Source organism: Mastigoproctus giganteus, chromosome 1 (genome assembly GCF_048544385.1).
Source record: "Mastigoproctus giganteus isolate SK-2022 chromosome 1, ASM4854438v1, whole genome shotgun sequence".
Classification (NCBI taxonomy): domain Eukaryota; kingdom Metazoa; phylum Arthropoda; class Arachnida; order Uropygi; family Thelyphonidae; genus Mastigoproctus; species Mastigoproctus giganteus.
The window spans coordinates 100,525,746-100,551,363 of record NC_143575.1 but is presented as its reverse complement, the minus strand read 5'-3'; the positions used below and the strand labels follow the sequence as shown (position 1 = coordinate 100,551,363).

At 36.8% G+C, this 25,618-nt stretch overlaps 1 protein-coding gene across 2 annotated transcripts in view; it reads left to right on the top strand.

The window, feature by feature from the left end:
• The window catches only part of Polr1B (RNA polymerase I subunit Rpl135), a 332,313-nt gene that overhangs the window by 56,447 nt on the left and 250,248 nt on the right, over positions 1 to 25,618 (top strand). For both annotated transcript variants that reach the window (XM_090381414.1, XM_090381406.1), the window contains exons 5-8: positions 4,248 to 4,367; positions 5,798 to 5,863; positions 9,385 to 9,459; positions 23,011 to 23,109. In XM_090381414.1, the coding sequence (XP_090237540.1) occupies positions 4,248 to 4,367; positions 5,798 to 5,863; positions 9,385 to 9,459; positions 23,011 to 23,109 (360 nt within the window). The remainder of the gene's footprint in view (positions 1 to 4,247; positions 4,368 to 5,797; positions 5,864 to 9,384; positions 9,460 to 23,010; positions 23,110 to 25,618) is intronic.

Genomic DNA, 25,618 nt, shown 5'->3' with positions numbered 1-25,618 from the left:
CATGTCGGAAACAGAAGCAAGAACATTGCCGTCTTTCTCATAATTTCGGTGGATGGCCTCTGATGATGACACTGAAATTGTGAAAAACACTGCAATGTAATCTTATTTTGGTCGCCTTTTCATTTCTTATTTTTATTTTTAATTTCTTTCCAACTATCTTTCTCTCTCTTTTTCATATCTTATCTGGTGTATAGATAAGAAGATTTTAACCAAAATCTTCTTCACACTTTCTACATAATATATATATATATATATATATATATATACTTTATTTGAATAATGTTTAAAATAGTTGGAAACTGAATCTTTCATGATGAAAATAACATAAAAAGGTACAGCAAACATTAGAGGCAGCAAAAAGCATATTCGCCAGCAGTATGGCAAGACAAGAGCGAAAATAGTCGAAATTAAATTTAAAAATCAAATCAAACTGGGAGGGAAGAGAGGGGTAACAAGAGTAAAAATATTGCAGCAGAAAATCTCTAAGATAATTTAGAACATCTGATTATAAGAATAATGAATAATAATTCATTAAATTTTGAAAGCCAATTAAAATAGAAATTTAACGGCGTCCCCTCTGATGGGTACCAGGTCCAAATTTATGTGAAATATCACCAACAGAAATCTAGACCACTACAGTAAAATAAAGCAAAAATAGACTGACCATTATGCCCCATCTCAACAGAGGACCACAAGGCCAATAATGGTTAGGGAATCTGCTTTTCGATCGCTAGACAAATCGCCGCAAAGGCGAGTCGATCGAAAGATCAGTCTGCCCGATCTCCAGATCGAACTGCCAATGCAGAGGACTTGAATAGCGGTGGTCCTGATGCAGCGAAAATTAAAAATAGAACAGATACGAGCACTCCAGTGCAAAGCCACACTACTGACAAAATTAATCTTAATCAGTTTATGTAGATGATAAATGAACTATGGATGGCGGCACAGCATTAGCAATTCGCCCATTAATGTCATGTGATATACTTTTACATATATTTGAATAACGTTTAAAATAGTTTAAAATAAAAATAAAATAATTAGAATGAGAGTTAAAAATAAAATAATGCCAGCAGTATGGCAAGACGAGCGAAAATAGTCGAAATTAAACTTAAAAATCAAACCAAACAGGGAGGGAAGAGAGGGGTAACAAGAGTAAAAATATTACAGCAGAAAATCTCTAAGATAATTTAAAACATCTAATTATAAGAATAATAAATAATAATTCATTAAATTTTGAAAGCCAATTAAAATAGAAATTTAACGGCGACCCCCTCTGACAGGCACCAGGTCCAAATTTATGTGAAATATCACCAATAGAGATCTAGACCACTACAGTAAAATAAAGCAAAAATAGACTGACCATTACGTCCCGTCTCAGCAGAGGACCACAAGGCCAGTAATGGTCAGGGAGTTGCTGCATTTTGATCGCTAGACAAATCGCCACAAAAAATAAAGCAATTTTTGTTTTATTTTTCAATTTTTCTGTTAGTTAAGAAACATGAAATATAAGGAAGTGCATCCAGTTGACATGGCTGGAGAATGAAATGTTGAGTCTGGTGTGACATAAACACTGGGAAAGGGAAAATGAGAGTAGGGCTGTGTTATAGGCCTAATGACTGATGAGTACAACAAATAGTGGTGCAAAGAAATAGAGTGGGCCAGTAAATCAGAATGTCTTGTAATGGGGGATTTTAATTTTCTAGATATTGACTGGAACTTGTGGGTTGGTCACTCACACACTAGCAAGAATTTTGTTGATTTGTTGGAGGATTGTTTTCTATCAATCAACAGTGATTATTCATGCATTAAATATCAACAGTGATTATTCATGCATTAAATATCAACAGTGATTATTCATGCATTAAATATCAACAGTGATTATTCATGCATTAAGAATTTGCAGATAAAGGGAACCACTAGGTGACAGTGATCAGTGTACTGATGTGGGATTTACTTAGAGATGTAACTACCATCAAGGGTAAAGGGAAAGAGTTTTTGCTTTCATAAAGGTGACTACAGTCGTCTGAGACAGTTTTTAAATTCTATACAGTGGGATCAACTGATGATGTTACCAACAGTGAATTCTAAATGGGAAGCCTTCAGGACTACTAGAGGCTACTAGGCTTTTCATACCAACTGCAAAATAGGTTCAAGGTTCTGGCCTAAATGGATGTCCGATGAATTAATGAGGCTCGTGGCAGAGAAGAAAAAATCTTTTGCAAAGAATGCAAAGAAAAAAAGCAGAGTAGAAGGAAGGGGATGAATCAGATTGATCCACTTAACATAGATGGTTCGACTGTTAATGATCCTGCTCAAGTAACTAATAAACTGAATGAGTATTTTGCTTCTACATTCACGCATGAGTTATTCAATGAGGGGAATGCCAGAAGTTTATCAAACTCTAACAGGGATCTAAGTGATTTTGTAATAACTGAGAGCAAATTGGAGGAGAAATTGTTGAAGTTAAACATAAAAAAGGCACCTGGTGTGGATGGAATCTATCCAGTTATATTGAAGGAGGCAGCAAGGGAAGTTAGCAAACCCTTAGCCATAATTATGAGAGCATCCTTAGATCCAGGGGAGGTCCCCATGGACTGGAGATGCAAATGTATCCCCAATTCACAAAGGTTGACAAATAATTATAGACCTGTTAGTTTAGCTTGTGTTCCGAGGAAAATAATGGAGTCATTGCTTAAAGAATTGATACAGGATCACCTAGACAAGACTATTACTAGGCAGTAATAGTTCAGAAACAGCATGTGTTTGTTAAGGGGAAGTCTTGTCTGACCAATTTAATTGGATACTATGATGTGGTCACAAAGGAACTGGATGCAAAAAATAATTTGATATCATATACTTAGATTTCAGGAAAGCATTTGGAAACTGCTCTACATGGACTAATGTTATTAGTGGAGTCCCCCAGGGTTCGGTGCTGGTCCCATTATTATTTTGTGTATTTATCAATAATATCACTGAGGGTATATCAGGCTTAATGTCCAAGTTTGTAGATGTTTGACAGGTTATTAATGACACTAAAGACAGTATGCTACTGCAACAGGATCTAGAAAAGTTAGGTAGATGGGCTGAGAAGTGGCAACTTCAGTTGCCACTTATCAGCCCATCTTTGTATAAGGGATAGAGGCCTCAAATGGGCTGAGAAGCCCATTTGAGGCCTCTATCCCTTTGTATAAGGCGATGGTCAGGCCACATGTTGAGTACTGCATGCAGGTCTAGAGGCCTCATTTTTGGAAGGATATAGAGTTGCTAGAATGAGTACAGAGAAGGGCAACAAGATTGGTGAGAGGAACAAAGGGGTGTGCTGCAAGTTGCAGCATCTGGAGACTAGGTACCTGCAATATGATCTGATTGAGATGTGTAAGGCTTTGAATGGTTTGAGCAGGTTCAGTGCTGACGGGATACTTCCACTTGCTCGGACTAAGAACCTGAGTGGGCGGAGATTCAAATTGAGGAAAGTCAGTTGTAGAATAAGTGTGTGGAAGTTTGCCTTTAGCCAGTGTGTGGTTGATTGCTGGAACAGACTTCCATCTTGTGGAAGTTGATAGCTTAAATAAATTTACGGCTGAACTAGACAAACATTGGAGTGGCCAAATGGGTGAAATGGGAAGGTTTTTTTTTTTGGCTGATGCCGTATAAGCTTGGTTTCTTGTGTCATATGCCTCAACTAATGCTAATTAATGCTAACGGTTGGTGCATAATGTAGCATCTCAGAAAATTATAGGGCCAATTTTCATTAATGAGATAGTGACTGCCTGGGGTACACCAGGACACTATTCAGAAGTTTATCTATATATACTTGATGTGGATGAACAATACTGCTTGTCCCAGCAGGATTGAGTGGATGTACACATTAGTGAAACTACTAATGGAGGAGTTCTGATTGCTTTAATTTGCAGAATTTATTGGCCTTTCCAACATCAGATCTATGAGATGCACTCAGAATGGGCTTATACAAACAGTTGACTTACATCAGATCAATTGGAGAACAGTGAGCACTATTTATCCCATTAATGAATATATTTTTCATAGTTTTATCAAACAAACTAAAAAGTTTGAATATATGTCTGTGTGAGCAAGGTGTCCACTGTCACCATATTCTGTTAACACTTTTAATTAAATTCTGTATTTGTTTTAATAAAATTTTGATTAAATGTAAACTGGAATGCATTTTAATTGGGTTATTTTATATTTATTAATTTTTCCTGTTTATTATTATTATTTTTTATCAGTGTCGATCTCGAGGAACTACTTATAAAGGAAAGTTGAAAATCACATTTTCGTGGTCAAAGAATGGAGTGGTGCAAGATACGGTAGAAAAAGTAATCGGTGAAATCCCTATTATGGTTAAGGTAAGAATGTGAAATATTTCAATTTTTATTTATTTTTTTATATATATATCTGTATATAAATTAGATAGAGTAGAAAACAGGGGTAGTAGGAAAAATTCTTGATATCAAATTAATTATCTATGTAGAAAATACATAGATAATTCATATAAGTTTTAAATTAGCAGTGAAGCTGCTGAATCAATGTCTTTAACTTTAACAGTGCAGATTTATTTGTCTGATGTGGTCTTTAAACATTATTTATATAATTCTTATATGCCAACATATGTATGTTTTTTGGAGCCAAAAATTCTTGAATGCAGGGTGGGATGTGTGCGGGAAAATTGTAATGTTTGAGAAACTATCCACCATATTCAAACAGCTGTAGTGTTTTCTCCTAACTTTTTTTTCTCTTAATCAAATTAGAATTTTATAATAGACCCACTTACTCTGAATATTGTAGGAAGAGGGATGCAGCACTCTTTTCTCATTTGACTTATCCAAACTAAAAAAAAACATGTTAGGTTTTTGTTGATTGGGTTGAGTTTGGTGAGCTCTGCTGCAGGAATCATTAACTAGTCTTCAAATTCAATGCAATTAATGAAACTTCCACCATTTTTCCATATACACCATTCTTTTCAGTTCCTTGCATGGTTTCAGTGGTGAACATTTCCATAATCATTCAATAATCTTGTAACAAATTTTGCCGATGTGCAGTTCATTCCAAGGTTTTCAGTCAAATTCCAAGAGAGATTCTCAGTTCATCAGCAGTTTTTTGCATGATTAATCATTAATCACAAAGAATTTTTTCACATTAGTAACTATTTCATTATTGCTTAAAGTTTAAGGTCAGCTTAAATGTTGAATTTTATATTATATTTTTAGCAGGTTTTCTGCTGTTTTGGAAGTGCTTGATCTGTTTATAAATGATAGTCTTACTTAAACAAGCATCATTAAATAGATTTCTTAATATTGTTGAAGAATTCTGCTTTATTGCCCCTGTTCTTATACAAAACTTTGAGGCACATACATTTTTTCTCTTTTGTATTCATTATGATTGTGACAGACACATCTGAACTTCAATTTGGGATACTCATTACAGGTTTAGTGCAGTGGGAAATGGCTCAAACTGCAACACTTACTGATCACCTTAACTCTACCTCCGCTGCTTATTTTTAAATAAAGTTTTATAACTTTTTGATCAAACCTTTCATGCCATCCCATTTTTCTCCCGTGGGCTGCAGTTTTTTATGCATTGGTGACATAAATAAATGTTATTTATTTTAGTCTTGTATATAAAGCTTCTTTTAATTATATCAGTAAATATGTGTATATAGAATATTGTATATGTCTCATGACTAATGGATTTGTTCAAATCTTTAATGGAGTTATAAACTTGTGTTGGGTTTGAATTTTAATAATTTTTATTATATTATATAATGTTTTTTTTATAGTCAAATGCTTGCAATCTCAGCAAACTGACACCTAAACAACTTGTTGAACATGGAGAAGAAGAAGAAGTAAGATAATTTTTATTCTTCTTATAAAATGGATTATGTATGTGTGTGATGTGGATGCTTAGTGGCACATAAGCTGCAGTGGCTATAGTGCACTTAAGATTATGTATTTTACATGCTTAATGTTAAAGTTGATCATATATATTAAGGGGTGATGAAGTTCATGTGATATAGCAGTCTTTTATATCATCTTTTGTAAAGGTTTACAAAATTAATGCAAGTGATAGTGCATAAAGAGTTTAGATTATTGTTTTTTATCTGTTGTATTTCATTTTATTGTCAAAAATGCAATGGAATGAAATGATATAAAACAATAAATAAAGGAATGCTAATAACATTAGAAGAACATGTTCCCTTATTAGATGGAAATAGTGCTTTCTTCAAAAGAAGTGATAAAAATTAACTATTAGATAATACTTAATTTTTATTACTATTTTGAAGAAAGCAATAATTAATCTAATTTTTATATTAGAAAGTTAAATTAAAATTAGATTAGAAAAAAATATATAAATTTTAAAAATTTAATCAAAAAATTATAAAAATATTTTATGTATACAGTTCCAATTTTTATTCCCCAAAATCATTGAAGGATACATGCATTTATTCTTTTTAAATGATAGTGTTTTATACCATGCGTTCTTCAAAATACACCTTTCCTGCTTTCACAGAGGATTTTTTTTTTGTCCCATCAGGTCTACTGAAGTGAAAGCAGTCCCTAGGATTCTTGAGTATCACAATTGCAGCATTATGAGTCTGTACTGAGTTGAATTTCTGTACCTTCAGAATTGTTTCATTCACCAGACACAAAATATAGAGGAAATTATGGCAAGTAGGGTGATTGTAGAATAAGTTTGAATTTCAATAATTCAAACTTTTGCCACATACTTGTTGACAAGAAGTGATTGGTGCATTGGAATATTTGTGTGCATTATTCAGTTGCATGGAATTTGGCAGATTTAGATAATTTCATGGATAGTGAAATATATCACTATAAAGGTGCTCATGTCAGTGTAGCCTTCTTGTACAGATTTGCAGTGGGTCATTATATTGATATTTTAGCTGTTGAAGATGTCTAGCATTTCTAATATTGGTGGGGGTGAGCACGGTATACATGTGGCGCCTCCGTAGCCAGGTGGGCAGGAGCAGCAGTGCGTAGCACATGCTTCTTGATTAGACCGGGGTTCGAGCCCGTGACCACCAAATACGGAGGATGAGGAAAGGCCAGGGAATGACCACCACATATCCCCGGAGCAATATGGCCTTAGTTGCTAATGCTCCTAAAAACCAAATAACAAAACAAACAACCAAACGGTATACATGCAGGATCAAATCATAGGAGGAGAGAACATTGAATTGCATATGTGCTTAACTGAATAACTGCTTCAATGAATTTAAAGTGATTAACACTAGATAGATGAGGTATAGATAGTAAACATTAAAAATTTAAAACTTTAAATATGAAGGTCATCTGTTCCAAGCATCTTTTAACACCTCCTTGGTTGAAAAAACAGTCAATTTCATCCAAACTTTCTGACTACCGTGATGTTTGCTGTCTTTCAGTATGTTGGAATCCTATTATTAAATCCATTTTAAATCTATTAACTGCTGTTAAATTTTCATTCTTCCAAATGTGTATTGTTTTCTCTTAATATTATTTCTAGCATCATCTTGCCTTTTGTTTATTCAGCACAAAATTTTTCCCTTTGTGAAAATAAACCATCTGATGTTTAATTTATGGATTTTAAAGTATGTCTCACCTAAGTGTTAACTCTGATAAACCAGAGCTGAATATGTGCCTAGAGAAATAAGATAATTGTCTAGGATGTGTAATTTGGAATCCAGGCCTGTGGCAATTCCCAAACGAGGTTTTTTGCATTACATTATCTTTTGTAATTATACACTGTTAATGGTTAATTTAGACCATAGTACATATTATAGTAATCACAGTAATTTTTTAAGTAAAAAAAATCCTGAAATTAATGTTTTGAGCATCATCATTTGAAAAAAAAATCTGGTTCCTATAGAAGTAGCTTGTGTATGTTTATTTTATATAGGACTCATGTTTGGATATTCTGTCTAAGTCCTGTAGACGTAATCTGTTCAAGCTGGATTGGTTCAGGCTGCTCTGTAAAGCAATGAGATTATCAATGAAATTAATCATCTACTGCTTACAGTGGAAAACAATTGAAAATTATGTAATGGTGGTTATCTGTTAGTTAAGTATTTCGATATCTTATCCCAAAGAACCTGAGCTGTCATGTTGAATTCATAGTGCAGTATATGTATTTAGGAAGTGTACTTGCTAAATATAATTCCTTTGGATAATTTTATACAGTGGAACCTCGGTATACGTCCACTTTGGAATAAGTCCAACTTGATATATACGTCCTGTTTAGACGCGAAAAATTTTGTTTGGTATACGACCTTTGTTTGGAATACGACTCGCGTGAATCAAAATGAGTCACGACACCGCACGCTACCCTTGTTTACCTCTCTCGAGACAAAGCCACAACTCAGATGCCAGATCTTACCCCCTCTCCAAAAACCGAATAAAAGCCGACCAAGGATGGACGCTAGCAAAGTACGTGCGCCTGTCCTCACTCGGCTTTCCGAATAAAACCGACCGAGGACGTATGTGCGCACGGTGCGCGCTTACGTCCTCAATCGACTGAATTCGGTTTTTGGAGAGGGGGTAAGATCTGGCATCTCTGCCATGACTGCCCACGAGCATCAGCATGACAGTTTCTACCATTCAGTGAACAACTCGGGCTATAACTCTCTGTGAATTTTCACGTGATTTTGTGTTTTTTCGCGTAAATTTTTTGTAAATTCATTAACCATGAGTTCTAAGAAAGTTAATGAGAAGAGCCAAGCAACAAAGAAAATGGTTAGGATCACCGTGGAGGTGAAAAAAGAGATTGTTGAAGTATGAAGGTGGAATGCATATCCGGGATTTGGCTGCTGCGTACCGTATGCCAAGAACGACGGTCAGATTTTTAGTAAACGTCAAACCTGGTGATCCTGAACCAGGTCCAAGTAGGGAAAAGAGACAGAAAAGAGAAAATTAAAGTTTGTTAAATTTTCATTTAAGAGCGCCATCTTGCAATCTGTATCATGTTTCCTTGCATGTGGTACCTGTAATCCTCACCCCCGGCAGGGGAGGAGGAGTTCTGTCTTCCCCCCACTCCCCGTATTTCATCTAATTGCTTTTGTATTTATGTATTTTAGTATTAAGCAGTGTTTAAATTATTTTATACAACCCCATCAATGTATAATATGCCAATAACAATAGGATTTTTTTTCATGGGAATGGATTAATCATTTTCCCTTTATTTCTTATGGGAAAAATTCATTTGGTATAAGTCCAAGGATCTGGAATGAATTAAGGACGTATACCAAGGTACCATTGTATATGTTTCATATTCCTAGTAAATATACTTTTTTAAGAATACATTTGCTGATATAGTAAAGCCTTAATAAAGCTTCTCTGTCTGTCTCTCTCTCTCTCTTTTTCTGCTCTCCAGGAGTTTGGAGGCTATTTTATTGTAAATGGCATTGAAAAGGTCATTCGTATGTTGCTGCTTACAAGAAGAAATTATGTAAGTAAATCAGTATATTATTTTATATTCTAAATGTTTTATATATTATTAGTTAAAAATAACAAATTGGACATAAGTTCCAGTGCGTGTACTGTTTATGGAACCATGTTTTTACTAGTTCTCGTTTTGCAGTGAACAACCTTATGCCTTCACCTGAGACAGGCAACTATTGCTACAAATAGTATTAAACAGGCAAAATAATGTAAGGAAGTGAAGTTATTCTTCATCAGCAGCAAAAAAAAAAAAAAAAAAAAAAAAAAAAACCCCTGAGTCAATCACAATTTACCCATTTCTAACAAGTGACAATCCAATTCTGCCTTGAACCTTGTAAAATTCATTACCTCAACTAACTTGGCAGGAAACTTATTCCATCGATTAACAAACAGGTCTGGAGGGCTCATTTTACAAAGGATGTAGATCTGCTAGAATAAGTACAATAGTACAATAAGATTGGTGAAGGGAATGAAAGGGTGGTTTTACCTTCGGTTCTGAAAATTGCAGCTGCAAGATGATCTGATCGAGGTTTTTAAAGGGCTTTGAGAGGATTGAGCAAGCTCAGTGCTGATAGCATTTTTCCTCTTGCCCAGACTACACACATGAGGGGATATATATTCCAATTGAGGAAGGATGGTTGCAGGATAAATGTGGGTTTGCCATCAGCCAGTGGGTAGTTGATTGTTGGAACAAACTTCCATCTGGTATTGTGGGAGGCATACAGTTTGAATACATTCAGAGAAGAACTAGATAAATTATTGGAGGGGTGAACAAATGATATGCTTTTTTTTTTTTTTTTTTGTTGATGCTTTATAAGCTTGGTTCCTTTATTGTATCATATGCCAGTAATAATAATAATGAGACTGAAGAATTCATGCTCGCCATCCAAGACCAGGCAATCAACACCAGGAACTACAGAAAATATATCGCCAAGGAGCCTAGAGTGACAGATGACAAATGTTGACGATGCCACCTGGCCTCAAAAACAATCCAACACACATTGCAGGATGCAAGGTGATTGCTCAGAGTACACTTGTAGACACAAGCAGGTAGCCAGACATCGGAAGCTAGTGAGGAAATATCAGTTGATCAAAGAAAGGGTACTGTATTAAAAGTATGAATCCCAGGCCATACTAGAGACCCCAACCCACAAGCTGTACTGGGACCACACCATAATAACAGAGAAGACGATTCCACACAACAGACTGGACATAACCCTTGTCGAAAAGAAGAAAAACGCTACCTGTCTGTTTGACATAGCAATGTCCAATGCTGCCAACCTCCAGAAAATCCATGAGGAAAAGATCAGGAAGTACATAGACCTACCACAGGAGATCAAAGAGATGTGGCATATACAACAAGTAACAACCATCCTGATAATCATGTCAACCACTGCTATGGTGCCAAAGCCCCTACACAACGAGCCTAGCAGTAATAGGTCTCCCACAGAGCACCTACGAGAAACTCCAGAAAGTTACAATCCTGAACACCTGTAAGATAGTCAGAGAGTTCTTCGACTAATAGTAACACTGGACTTAACAATCACTGCGTGTACTTGGTAGCAATACCCATCACGGGGTGGAACCCACCCCTAATCAGGGATCAAAATAATATAATAATAATAATAATATCCTATCTACCTTTAAATCATCAGCAAACTTGGAAAGCATTCTCTGTACATCCTCATCATTATCAGTGAGGAAAATTGAAAGGGCCCCAACACATCACTCAGCTACATTAGTCCACTCTAAAGAATGCATATTATTTATCAACCTCTGTCTCCTTTTCCATAGCCAGTCCCTGATCCACTTGAGAATCTTCCCAGCACACTTCAGTTTATACAGTAGTCTCTCATGGAAAGTTGAACCAAATGATTTTACTAAAATCTAGATATACAATTTTTAAATTGTTGCCAGCATCAAAATGCATTGATTTGATAATAATGGCAAATGGTGCAAGAAAGCAAGCTTATATAGCATCAGCAAAAAAAATAATAATAATAAATAAAAAGCACTACACATTTCTTCCATCTGTACTTTCCAAGAAATTGTCTAGTTTTTACTTGAATTTATTCAAGGAAGAACTGGACAACTGCTACTCATATGCAGTACATTTGCATTTGTATTTGACAGTGTTAAACTTCATATGTTATTTCTCAGCCCATTGATCCAATTTTCCTAGCTCTTGTTACAGTTGATAACCCTGATTACTGTCATTAACCGCCCTGCCAACCTTTGTATCATTTGTGAACTTTGACATTAAGCCTAATATATCTTCTTCAATATCAGTAATAAATATTGAAAACAACAATGAACCCAGCACTGAATCTTGGGGGAACTCTGTTGATAACATTAATCCACAAAGAACACTGCCATTGATAACCATTCTGTCTTCTTCCATTTAACCATCCTCTTATCCATGGCAACATACCTTTAATGCCACGTTAATTCAGTTTATACAGCAATATATTTATGCAACAGTATTTTCCAAAATCCAAGTGTACGATATCGAAATTATTTTTAGCATCCAGTTTGTTGGTCACTGCATCATAGTAACTTATCAGGTTGGTTAGATGAAACCACCCCTTTACAAATCCATGCTGTGACTGCAGTATAATTTCAATCCTGTCCAGATGGTCCTGCATTACTTCTTTGACCAGTGACTCCATTATTTTCCCTGGAACATGTGTTAAGCTAACATCCTTTTGAATTGGGAATACATTCACACAACTCCAGTCCATAAGGCCTCCCCTGAATCCACGGATGCTCATAATTTTGGCTAAAGACTCTTAATATGATTGGATAGATCCTATTCACCCCAGGTGCCTTTTTTATGTTCAGCTTCTACAGTTCCTCTTCCACTTTCCCTTCAGTTATCACAAAGTCATTTAGCTCCCCATTGGAGTTTGTTAAACTTTTGGCATCCCTTCCCCAAAAGAATTCCTCATGTGTGAATGTATATGCAAAATACTTATTCAATTTGTCAGCAACCTGAGCAGGGTTATCAACAGTTAATCCATTGACATCAAGTGGCACAATGTGATTCATTCCCTTCCTTCTACTATTAATATAAGCATAGGATTCTTTGCTGATTTTCTTTGCATTTTTTTGTGGAGATTTCTCATAATCTGCCTTAGCTTGCCTAACCTTCTTTGTGAGTTGATTACAGACTAATTTATATCTACCAAAGGCTTCTCAATCACTTGATAATTTATATGCACCCCATGCACTTTCTTCTCTGCAACATGTCTCAGTAGTTGCAGAGAAGAAAAGACATCCATTTGTGTAAGCCTTGAACAGTATTTCTTTGTTGGTATGTAAAGCATAAAGTGGGTTCTATGATTTCTTCCCCGAATGCTTCCCATTAAAATTTTTCTTTTGGTAACATCATCAGTCGGTCCCACAGCAAGAGTATAAAAACTGTCTGAGAACACTGTAGTCACCCTTACGAAAGCCAAAGCCCTTCCTTTATCCTTCACAGTCATTATGTCTTTAATTAAATTCCTCTTTAGTACACTGTGATCGCTGCCATCAAGTGGGTCTACATATTCTATGTAGACATTGGTCATCCAGTTGACATTGGTCACCATGTCAACTGGATGCACTCACTACCTTAGATTTAATATTCTTCTTAACTAAGAGCATAACCCCTCCTGCCCTGTCTGTCCTTCCTGTATATGTTGTATTCAAATATGCAAATTCAACATCACATATGTCTGAGTGGCACCATGTCTCTCCTATCCCTACAATGTTTGCATTTGATGGCTTAATCAGTACTTCAAATTCATCAAGTTTATTTACAATACTCCTGGCATTAGTGTATATGCAAGTATACATGCACATGTTCTTACTTTTTTAGTTACCTTTACACAGCCCATGTATTTACTTGTTTCATGATGACCCACAGCAAGCCTGAACTCCCCAACAACTTGCTTTCCAGACTGCTGCATTTTCCCATAGAAGTAGTGCAAGAATCACCTTCACCTCTACCTGCGGCTCTGGTTAATCTGTCTGTATATCTCCCCAAGCTTCCAGTTTTCTGACCCACCTATCAGCAAATATTCTTGCACCCTTTCTATTTAAGCGTATCCCATCTCTGCAAAAAATAGTCTCTCCTGTTAACAAGTACAGACCATGCCGAGAAAAATTCATTCTATCCAATGAGCCTTGCACACACTCTCTCCAGGGCCGAATTGATTGACAAAGCTCTCAACATGTACTTCCTTCTATCATGTCAGAGCAGAATTGCTGACACTTTCAAATTCAATCATAACTCACAACTTTTTCCTAACATTGCCCTATACTTGTTACGAAAGTCATCTGATCTCCTACTGTTAATATCATTAGTGCCAATGTGTACAACAATATCATCTTTTGTGCTCTTTAAAAGATGATATCTGCTCTACAACGTCATCTACTTTTGCCCCTGGCAGTCCACCATCCTTCTTGTGCAATATATTTCCAACTTCCCTGGAAATAGTCACTGATAATAATCACCTCCTGTGGCACCATTGCATTTTGCCTTTTGGATTGCTTCTGTTTTGCATGATGCACAAGTGCGAGCTCTAGCATTAAATTGGGCAGTGGAGATCCTGATGGGCCCCCCATTTTAATTTCTTTGAGGGCATTACTCCCCTCTTGAAACTCATAAATGCCCATCAGAACACTGATTTGCCGTCTAATTTCTTCACACTCATGCCGAATACACTCAGAGATATCCCCTTGTCCATATCATGTCCTGTTACAGAAAGATTGGTGAACATTGCCCAAGTTGCACATTTTGTTAGGCCATGATTCTTAGGAGAATCGCCACCTTTGGTTCTTGCCTGAACCACAGCATTCCTGCTACTTTGTGCCCGTTGCTTTGCTGCTCTAGTCTGGGGCATGATTTCCATTTAATTACAATTTAATTGACAATACTACAGCAAGCTAATAAATTCCTAAATGCAGTGGTATATGTTATACTATCAAGTTCAAGATTTACTTTATGCTATGCGTGATCACAGTTTTAAATTAGTTATATCCTTACTAAAAAGAAAAATTTCTTGGTTAAAAACAAAAAAAATATGCTAACTAGTGAGTAGAACCTTTGAGATTCTAATTATTTACTTACTTATTACAGTTTAACCCTACTATGTTACAATATTTGCAACAAAAGTCCTATACAGTTGCGGTATGAATATGTCATAATTTACAAAATCATTAGCTAAATTTAAAAGTAAGGTAATGAACGTGACTAAGACTATTAAGCTATTTGTCAAATACAATTTAATATGTTAATCAAAAAGTAAAAATTAAAATTTTTTAATTTTTAAGGTAAAAATTTCCAATAAACTTATCCGTTCCCACAAGCTCAAAATTCTTCAACCGTTTACTTGTACTGTTATACTAGAATTAGTCAGGTTTATCAGGTAATACTTTAACTTCACAGATCTATGCTGTGATCCATTTAGGATTTCATTCTTATCAAGATGTTTCTGTATGGCATCCTTATTCACTGATTTCACTATCTTACCCACTGTGGAAGTCTGACTCACCATTTCGTACCTCCTCATTTCCAGCATAGCTCCTCCCTTGTGAATTGGCGTGTCCATTATTTTCTCTTCTCCAGCCCAGTGGATTCATCTCAGAGCCTAAGCTGTGATCTCAGTATCAAGGTTTTAGCCCAATATAGATTGCAAAGGTTTTCATGGAAGACAATATTGCTAATCTGTGCTGTGACACTTCTTGTGTGTTCATAGAAAATTTCAGGTTAGTAACTATATTCTTCTCCTTTCCAGAGGCATTGAAGTGTGATGTGGAAGGTGAATGAAGATGGTGACTGTTGAGGGAATCAAGGATGATGTAGTCTTTGAGTACTTTCATTTAAAGGGAATGTCACTGAAAGAAATTCATAACGATATGAAGCAAACATTAGGGGATCTTGTCCTTCATACGCTACAGTCAAAAATTGGTTGCAGAATTTAAGCATGGAAGATACAGAGTTGAAGATGCACCACACAGTGGGTGCCATCCATGACCTGAACATTCAAGACCGCAGAATAATATTGAAGTACATTGAGACAACATTCAATTTAATCTCCCAAGAATCTCTCAACATCTCCCAAGAATGAGCTTATGACGTTGTGGTGAATGTTTTAGGAATGAGGTTCCTAAAGCATTGAATGTAGATCAAAAGCAGGAAAGAGTTATGCAGCATTTTGAAACTAAAAGCTAGTTTTGGGATGTTATGTCACTATAGATGAAACATCCTCTTCCATCCCTGAACCAAAAGACAATTGAAAACAGTGAAAGCATCCCTCTTCTTTCCCTCCTAAAAAGTTTCAAGTGCAGAAGTCAGCTGGGAAAGTCATGGCATCCATCTTATGGGATGGCTGATTTTCTGAAATGAGTGCTCCTGTCAATGCCTATTATTATTCTCTCCCACTGAGACATTTCTGTGAGGAATTAAAGCTCAAGAGGCACTGGAAATTGGCCAAAGAAGTCATCTTGCCTCAAGGCAATGCACCGTGCAGTGTTTGTGACTTGGATAACACTGTGTGATTATGGGTTTGAGCTGTTACAGCATCCTCCCTATGAATCGAATTTGGCTCCATCAGACTATTTGCTATTTCCAAATCTCAAAATGGACTTGAAAGGACAGAAATTTGAGTGGGACTGCTGTGATGGATGCAGTCAACAATGGGTTTCAATCAAAATCTTCTGAATTTTATTTGAGCAAGTTACAAATGCTAGTGGATCGTGCCAGTAAGTGTGTTGACTGAAGTGGGGGACTATGTTGAAAAATAAATGGGTTTTCATAACTTTCCAGCATTCTTTCTATGAGCAGCTAGAAACTTTTTAATAGGGATCCCATACGTCCCGGTTTTCCCTTTCCCCTGCTAAAAAAAATTCCTGTATATCATTGACGAGACACCATGAGCTACTCTTACAGACCATCTGCACTGCTCAGAAAACTTCATATCTGACTGCACAATTACCCCCAGGTTCTTTTCATTCTCTACGACCCTCAGTGTAGTGCCACACAGTTGATACATTATGCTGGGGTTACTGCTACTCCTATGCAGTACTTTTATTTGTCAATGTTAAACTTCAGTTGCCATCTCTCAGCCCATCTGTTCAACTTTTCTAGATCCTGTTGCAGTATGCAGTAGCATACTGTCATTAGTGTCATTAACAACCCTGCTAACCTTTGTGTCATCTGCAAACTTATACATTAAGCCTGATATTCCATCTTCAATATCATTGATAAATTCAGAAAAAAACAATGGACCCAACACTGAACCCTGGGGAACTCCACTAATAAACATTAGTCCACGAAGAGCAGTGACCATTGATTACCACTCAACCATCCCTTTATCCATAGCAGCAATTTGCTTCCAGTGGCACACTGCTCAAATTTGTGCAGCAGTCTTCCATGTGCAACAGTATCAGAAGCCTTCCTAAGATCCAAGTATATGATATCAAAATTTTTTATTCTTTGCATCCAGTTCCTTTGTGACCAATTATAGCATCCAATCTAATTGGTCAGACAAGACTTCCTCTTAACAAACACATGCTGTGTCTGAACTATAACTGAAGTCTTGTCTAGATCATCCTGCAGTGCTTCTTTAACCAGTGCCTCCATTAATTTCCCCAGAACAGAAGTTAAACTAACAGGTCTGTAATTATCCCTTTGATCCTCCTTTATGAATTGGGGTCACATTTGCACATCTCCAGTCCATGGGTACTCCCCCCGAGTCCAAGGAAACTCTCATAATTATGGCTAAGGCCATAATTTTAAATGTACGAGAGTAGCCTGTGCGGACGAAGCTCTTTGACGCTCTTGGAACAGAGAAGTTTTTCCTGATTTATTTTCTGATTTATTAGCTTAAATTGTCATATTAACTTATTTCTAGAGTAGCTTTATATTCCTAGTTACGATACTTAGTTTAAAGTTTAACTTAGACAGAGATTTTGTAGGTATTACTTAGTATCGGTAACGGTATCAAATCCACGTGTTACAAATTGAACGAGAGGTCTTTTTTTTTAACCAAATTTAGTCGATTTATTAACCAATTGTTATATTAAATTATCTTCCATAAGTAGATTATAGACCTAGTCAGGATCCTTAGTTTATTCTAAATTGAGATAGTGAGATTTGGAAGCTAATCAATACTTACGAGTCCGTAGAAGTACCGTTCGTGAATTCCCGCCATTTTTACACGATAGCATAAGCTTAGTGTAGTATAGTGCATAATATAATATTGTCAATTAATCAGTAAATCTATTAATCTTGATAAACTTTATTGTCAATTAAATTGTACTTTTAACTCTATATATATATATATATATATATATATATATATAACGACTTAATCGTAACAAATAATTAATACATAACTATAGTGGTACATGTGATACGGAAGTTATATAAAGGGAACTCGTAGAAAACACTAGATACCGAAAAAATAAATATAGCATTATAACTGTTTTGGGATATAACTTAAGGATTTAATTTTGTTTTGAAATTTTATTGAATTAAATCGGAATCATGACTCAGACCAGAGCAGCAAAGCAAAAGGCTCAAGCTAATGGGAGTGCTGTGGTTCAGGGGAGAACTGAGAGGGGCAGTTGCCTTCTGAATCACAGTCTTTTAAAATGCACTGCTTGCTTGATGTTTGCGGAGCAGTTGGATACGGGACATGATACTGCCAAGGGTCTTTGTGTGTGCACGATGTAAGGAGTGCAAGGAAATCAGGCGACAACTCAGCGTTGTTATGGGCCTTTATGAGAGCTTGAAGGACAGGGTGGAATCCCTCGAAGGAAATAAATTGAGGGGCCCATCAAGCTCTCAGCCGCCCACATCAACGCCAGAGCTTGCACTTGGTCATCAGGCAACACAGAGGCAGCCCCCTAGGCAGAATGTGCTGGTCCCACAGGAACTAGTAGTTGTTGGTGACTCTATTGTCAGGGAAGCGGGGAACATGCTTTGTAAAAAGGATATGTGGAATAGGACCAGGGTATGTCTGCCAGGGGCAAAGGTTGATGACGTAGAGCGGATATCATCTTTTAAGGGCACAAAAGGTGATATAGTTGTACATGTTGGCACTAATGATATTAAGAGTAGGAGACCGGCAGAATTACTTAGCAAGTACAGGTCACTGTTGAAAAAAAGCCGTGAATTAGGGTTGAATTTGAAAGTGTCTGCAATTCTGCCCAGACTCGATAGGAGGGAGTATATGATGAGAGCCTTGTCGATCAATTCGGCCCTGGAGGGATTGTGCAAGGCTCAAGGGGTAGAATTTTTTTTCAGCCTGGACTGTACTTGTTAACAGGAGAGATTGCTTCTACAGGGATTGGATACACTTAAATAGAAAGGGTGCAAGAATTTTTGCTGATGCTGTCGAGGCAGAGTTAGGTGGGTCGGAAAACTGCTAGTTGGGGGGGGATACAAGGACTAATAGATTAACAGTAGCCACTGGCAGAGGTGGAAGTGATTCTTGCACTGCTTCTATTGAAATGAGCAGAAGCCTGAAAAACAAGATGCAGGATATTTCAGAGACTGCTGGGAGTCATTGCGGTACAAGTAAACACATGGGTTGTGTTAGGGTAGCCAAGAATAGAAACAGGTGCATGTATACCTGCGTGTACACCAATGCTAGGAGTTTGGAAAATAAATTTGATGAATTTGAGGTATTGCTCAAAACATCAAAGGCAGATATTGTTGGGATATCAGAAACGTGGTGTCACACACATATAAGGAATGCGGAACTGGAATTTGGGGAATACAATGTGTATAGAAAGGATAGACAGGACAGGAGGGGAGGAGGGGTTATGCTATTAGTTAAGAAACACATAAAGTCCAAGGAAGTGAAGCCAGTCGACATCGATGGACAGGGCAGTGTCGAGTCAGTTTGGTGTGACATAAGCATAGGGAAATCAAAATTGAGAGTAGGAGTGTGCTATAGGCCTAATGACTCTGATGAGTATAATAAGATATTGTACAGGGAAATAGAGTGGGCCAGTAAATCAGAGAGTCTTATAATGGGGGATTTTAATTTCCCAGATATTGACTGGAATTTGTGGGTTGGTCACTCGCACACTAGCAAGGCTTTTGTGGATTTATTGGATGATTGTTTTCTACATCAGTGTGTTCGTGAGGCAACAAGAGGGAGCAGTACTCTTGATCTGATTATCAGTAGTGATTCTTCATGCATTAAGAATCTGCAGTTAAATGAACCACTAGGTGGCAGTGATCACAGTGTGTTGAAGTGGGATTTACTCAAGGAGGTAACTACCATCAGAGGTAAAGGGAAGGGTTTTTGTTTTCGTAAAGGCGACTATGATGGTCTGAGACAGTATTTAAATTCTATACAGTGGGACCAACTGATGATGTTACCAACAGCAAACTCAAAATGGGAAGCATTCAAGGAACTAATCTTGGAGGCTACCAGGCTTTACATACCAACTAAGAAATATTGTTCAAGGTTTAGGCCTAAATGGTTGTCAGATGAACTAATGAGACATGTGGCAGAGAAGAAAAATGCATGGGATACATACAAATTAATGGGTGACATGGAAGCCTATGATAGATATAAGTTGGTCTGTAACCAAGTCACAAAGGAGATTAGGCAGGCAAAGGCAGACTACGAAAAATCCTTGGCAAAGGATGCAAAGAAAAACAGAAAAGAGTTCTTTACCTATTTAAACTCAAGAAGGAAAGGGATGAATAAGATTGGTCCACTGGATATTGATGATTCAACAGTTGAGGATCCTGCTCAGGTGGCTAACAATCTAAACGAGTATTTTGCATCTACATTCACGCATGACGAGTTATTCAGGAAGGAGAATGATGTAGGTAAAGTAAACATTGGCAGTGAGCTGGATGATTTTGTAATAACTGAGAGGAAAGTGGAGGAGAGATTGTTGAGGATAAACATAAAAAAGGCACCTGGGGTGGATGGGATCTATCCAGTTATATTAAAGGAGGCAGCAAAGGAAGTAAGCAAACCCCTAGCCATAATTATGAGAGCTTCCCATAGACTGGAGATACCCACAGGGGAGGTACCCATAGACTGGAGATGTGCAAATGTAACCCCAATTCACAAAGGAGGATCAAAGGCTGACACAAGTATTTATAGACCTGTTAGTTTAACTTCTGTTCCAGGTAAATTAATGGAGGCACTGGTTAAAGAAGCACTGCAGGATCATCTAGACAAGAATTCAGTTATAGCTTAGACGCAGCATGGTTTTGTTAAGGGCAGGTCTTGCCTGACCAATTTGATTGGATACTATGATGTAGTCACAAAAGAACTGGATGCAGGGAATAACTTTGATATTATATATTTGGATCTTAGAAAGGCTTTTGATACTGTTGCACATGGAAGACTGCTGCACAAATTGGAGCAGTGTGGCATTGGAGGCAAATTGCTGCTATGGATAAGGGGATGGTTGAGTGGCAGAAGACAGAGAGTGGTAATCAATGGACACTGCTCAACGTGGACTAATGTTATTAGTGGAGTTCCTCAGGGTTCAGTGTTGGGTCCGTTGTTGTTTTCGGTGTTTATGAATGATATTGATGATGGGATATCAAGTTTAATGTCCAAGTTTGCAGATGATACAAAGGTTGGCAGGGTTGTTAAGGACACCACTGACGCTTTGCTGCTGCAACAGGATCTGGAAAGGTTGAACAGATGGGCTGAGAGATGGCAAATGAAGTTTAACATTGACAAATGTAAAGTACTACATATGGGAAACAGTAACCCCAGAGCAACGTATCAACTCTGCGGTACTACACTGACGGTGGAAAATGAAAAGGACCTGGGGGTAACTGTGCAGGCAGATATGAAGTTCTCTGAGCAGTGCAGACGAGCTGCAAGAGTAGCTCATGGTGTCTTGTCAATGATATACAGGAATTTTTCTAGCAGGGATAAGGAGGTGATTATTCCCTTGTATAAGGCAATGGTTAGGCCATATCTTGAGTATTGTATACAGGTCTGGAGGCCTCATTTCAAGAAGGATGTAGAGCTGCTGGAACGGGTACAGAGAAGGGCAACAAGATTAGTGAATGGAACAAAGGGTTGCTCTTACGAAGAAAGGCTTAAGTTTTGCAAATTACAGAGTCTGGAGACTAGGCACCGGCGAGGTGATCTGATAGAGGTGTATAAGGCTTTGAATGGTTTGAGCATGCTCAATGCCAATGGGATTCTTCATCTTGCTCAGAATAATCAGCTCAGAGGGCATAAATTCAAATTGAGGAAGGACGGATGTCGGATAGATGTGCGGAAATTTGCCTTTGGCCAGCGGGTGGTTGGTTGGTTGGTGGAACCGACTTCCATCACTTGTTGCTGAAGTTGATAGCCTAAACAAATTTAAGGCTCAACTGGACAGGTATTTCGAGCGAACGGAGGGGTGAAATGGGAGTGGTGTGTTTTTTTTGGCTGATGCTGAATAAGCTTGCTTTCTTGCATCATATGCCTCTACTAATGCTAATGCTAATTATGAGAGTTTCCATAATTATGAGAGTTAATTATGGCTCTTTAATATAACTGGATAGATCCTATCCAACCCAGGTTCCTTTCTTATGTTTATCTTCAACAATTTCTCCTCCACCTTGCTTTGGGTTATTACAAAATCTTTTAGCTCACTGCCAGAGTTTAATGCACCTCTGTTATTCTCCCCCCCCCCCTTGAATATCTCCTCACTGTAAATGTAGATGCAAAATACTTATTCAGTTTGTTAGCTACCTGAGTAAGATCATCAACAGTTGAACCATCGATATCAAGTGGACCAATCTGATTCATCCCTTTCCTTCTAGAGTTTACATAAGTAACGAAATCTTTGCATCCTTTGCCAAAGATTTCTCGTAATCTGCCTTTGCCTACCTAACTTGATTACAGACTAGCTTATATCTATCATAGGCTTCTGTGACACCTGTTATTTATATGGAAATATATGGAAAAAAATGCATGGAATACATTTATATGTATTCCATGCATTTTTCTTCTCTGCCACGTGTCTCATTAATTCATCTATCCATTTTGGCCTAAACCTTGAACAGTATTTCTTAGTTGGTATGAAGTCTAGTAGCTTCCAAGATTAATTGTTTAAATGTGTTCCATTTAGAATTTGCTGTTGGTAACATTATCAGTTGGTCCCACTGTATAGAATTTAAAAACTGTCTTCTCAGACCACTGTGGTCGCCTTTACAAAAGCAAAAACGTTCCCTTTACCCCTGATGTTAGTTATCTCTTTGAGTAAATCCCACATCAGCACACTGCAATCACTGCAACCTATTGGTTCCTTTATCTGCAGATTTTTAATACATGAAGAATCACTACTGACGATCAGATCAAGAGTGTTACTCCTTCTAGTTGTCTTCTGAACATGCTGCTGTAGAAAACAATCATCCAACAAATCCACAAAAGTCTTGCTAGTGTTTGAGTGACCAACCCACAAGTTCCAGTCATTATCTGGGAAATTAAAATCCCCCATTATAAGACAATTCTAATTGAATTCAAATGATTGCTAAATAGAATAGTCTCTTCAGTATTTTTTTATTTATTTAATTTTCTAGCCTCTTGGAATAGTGAGATCTGGATGGAAGAACAGAGGTAAATTATTTTCAGAATATGGAATTATCCTTCGTTCTGTGAAGCCTGACCAAACTGGTGATGTAAGTATTTATATCATGGCTATTTTTCAGTATCATTTATGCTATACCAATTGTTTAATTCTTGTGTCATACCAATTGTTTAATTTTTGTGTTATACCAATTGTTTAATTCAACACTTAAATTTCAAAGTTACATTATATGAAATTTATACAGGTTTTTCAACAGGTTTAACACTGTAGCTATGACTTCTCTTCTTTGACTATGTGTGAACAGGTTTGGTTCTGGTCAAGATGGAAGGACCTTTTCTGGAAGAGTTTTTCAAACCATTACTGAGTTAGCTTTGAGAAAGTGTTGTATGGTTCCTCCTAAAAACTTGTTGGATTTTTCTTACTGAAACACGCACAAACCAGACAGAGTATAACAAGATGTTATCCATTATGAGAATGAGTTTGTAACAATGCTGGTCATTATAGTATGAATATTTCTAGCTAGGTGATGATTGAGTGTATTTGGTAGATTTGTTTCATTATATGCCATTCTACTTTGCATTAGTCACTTATGTAAAACTTATGTGAAGACAAGATATTTACAGCATGATCTATATTTCTTCCATTTTTTTTTTTTTTTTTTATTATTAAATTTATTGATCACTCCAAATATTCTTACCAGTTCTGAAGATAGTTGAGTTCCAGCTATGTAATCAAAGGCATAGTTTTTTATGTTATATAAACACTTCGCTCATTTCTTTTCAGGCATGTGTATTCATTGTCAAGACTGCATATATGCATGATTTTTGAAACTTTCATTGCACAGAAATGTCTTACACTGCCTGGCCATTTTATTAGAACCATGAGGTCTGGACTAATTTTTGTATGTAGCAATCTGTGAAAAAGTCAGAGGTTCATGGGTTGTGACTAATATGCAGGAAGTGCTGTAAAGTAATGTGACCTGATTGGTGCTCAAATTTTTCACTGGCAATGGGGAACAGACAGGAATTCACACACTTCCAAAGAGGTATGATTGTCAACACATTTAGAAAGTGCTGTAGCAGAGAGGATAGCTGCACTTATCAGATGATTTTTTTTTGATTTATCGGATGTAGTTTGTCCACCAACAATTTTGGGGGGAATTAACAGTGATTTTCTTTTTTACTAAGTGTTTCATTTGGTGTTAGTAGTGTTTAATAACTTAACAAAAGTTAATTTTATGTTTTTCTTTGACTAACCTGTGGGTTGGCTGCCATTCTGAATCGGTGTATCGCTGCTGAGTATTCAATTGTTTCTGTGTTACTTGGATCGGTAAATTATGGATAGAAGGAAAAATCCTGGGGAAGTAAGGAGGATGAGATTGGTGTATTTCCTCCCCTTCCTTCTCGTGTTCCTAGATTGCATGCAGAGGTAAGCAAAAAGATGCCGGAAGTAAAACATACTAAAGTTAAGAGTACTAAGGTCGGTTCTGCAATTAGTTCAGTTCCTGCTTCTACTTCCAATGCTGGTGCTAGTACTTCCAATATTGGAGTTAATGTTGAGCCTGAAGTAGAATTACCTAGTGAGAGACATTTGGAGGTTTTGATCAAGGTGTGCAGATTGAAGAAATTAGAGAGGGAATTCAAGTGTTGCAAATTGTTTCTGAGCCAAAGGTTTCTGATATGTCAGATGTCGAATCTGATTATTTAAATGTTGATGCTGACAGTTTTTTTTGGTGACACTAACAGATACAGTACAGGTACCAATGTATGCAAAAGCAGTATTATAGTAAATAACATACATGAGCAAAGATGTGGATATCGGGAAGTAAATAATATATATGAGCTAATTATAAAACTAAAGAAAACTGTTGTAGATTATACCACCAATGGAACTAATAAAGTAACTAAGACTGCCTCAGATTTTATATTTGACAAATGGGTAGATATGGAGATTATCACTACAGCATTGCTTATTGATAATGAGCATCTAAAGGCTAGGATAGATGAGCTTCAACTACGTGCTAATTTATTTGATGATATATTTAAGGATCAACCTACGATGTCAGGTTTAGGTGAGCAGCAATTTATGTTTTATGCAGATTAAGTGAAGTCCAATGCATATTCTGATAATGAGGAAGTTAATATTGCAGATGTTAAGCAAAAGGGGTCAGTAAACAGTGGAAATTTGCAGGAGAAAAAGATTTCACAATCTAAACTGAAAAATACTCTTATTTTGCATGCTGAAGATGATACTCAGTTCTCTACTAGTCAAGATGTAAAGAATGTGGTTGTGCAGTCTTTAAAACAGGATTTTAAGGATGTCAAAATTAGAAATTTGAGAATGATTAGGAACAAGGGAGTATTAATTGAGACTGAGAATACTGAAGATTTAGACAGAATTTTAGATCCTGAACATTTAATAGGCAGAGGGTTAAGGCATGACAAGGTCAGGCTTTCTAACCCTTCTATATTAGTTTACGGTTTACCTAAGCAACTGACAAGAGAAGAATTCATAAGTGATTTCTATTTTAAGAATCTAAAGGAATATGGTTTCACTTGAACAGGATGTAGCTGACAGGGTAACATTTAGATTTAGTATGG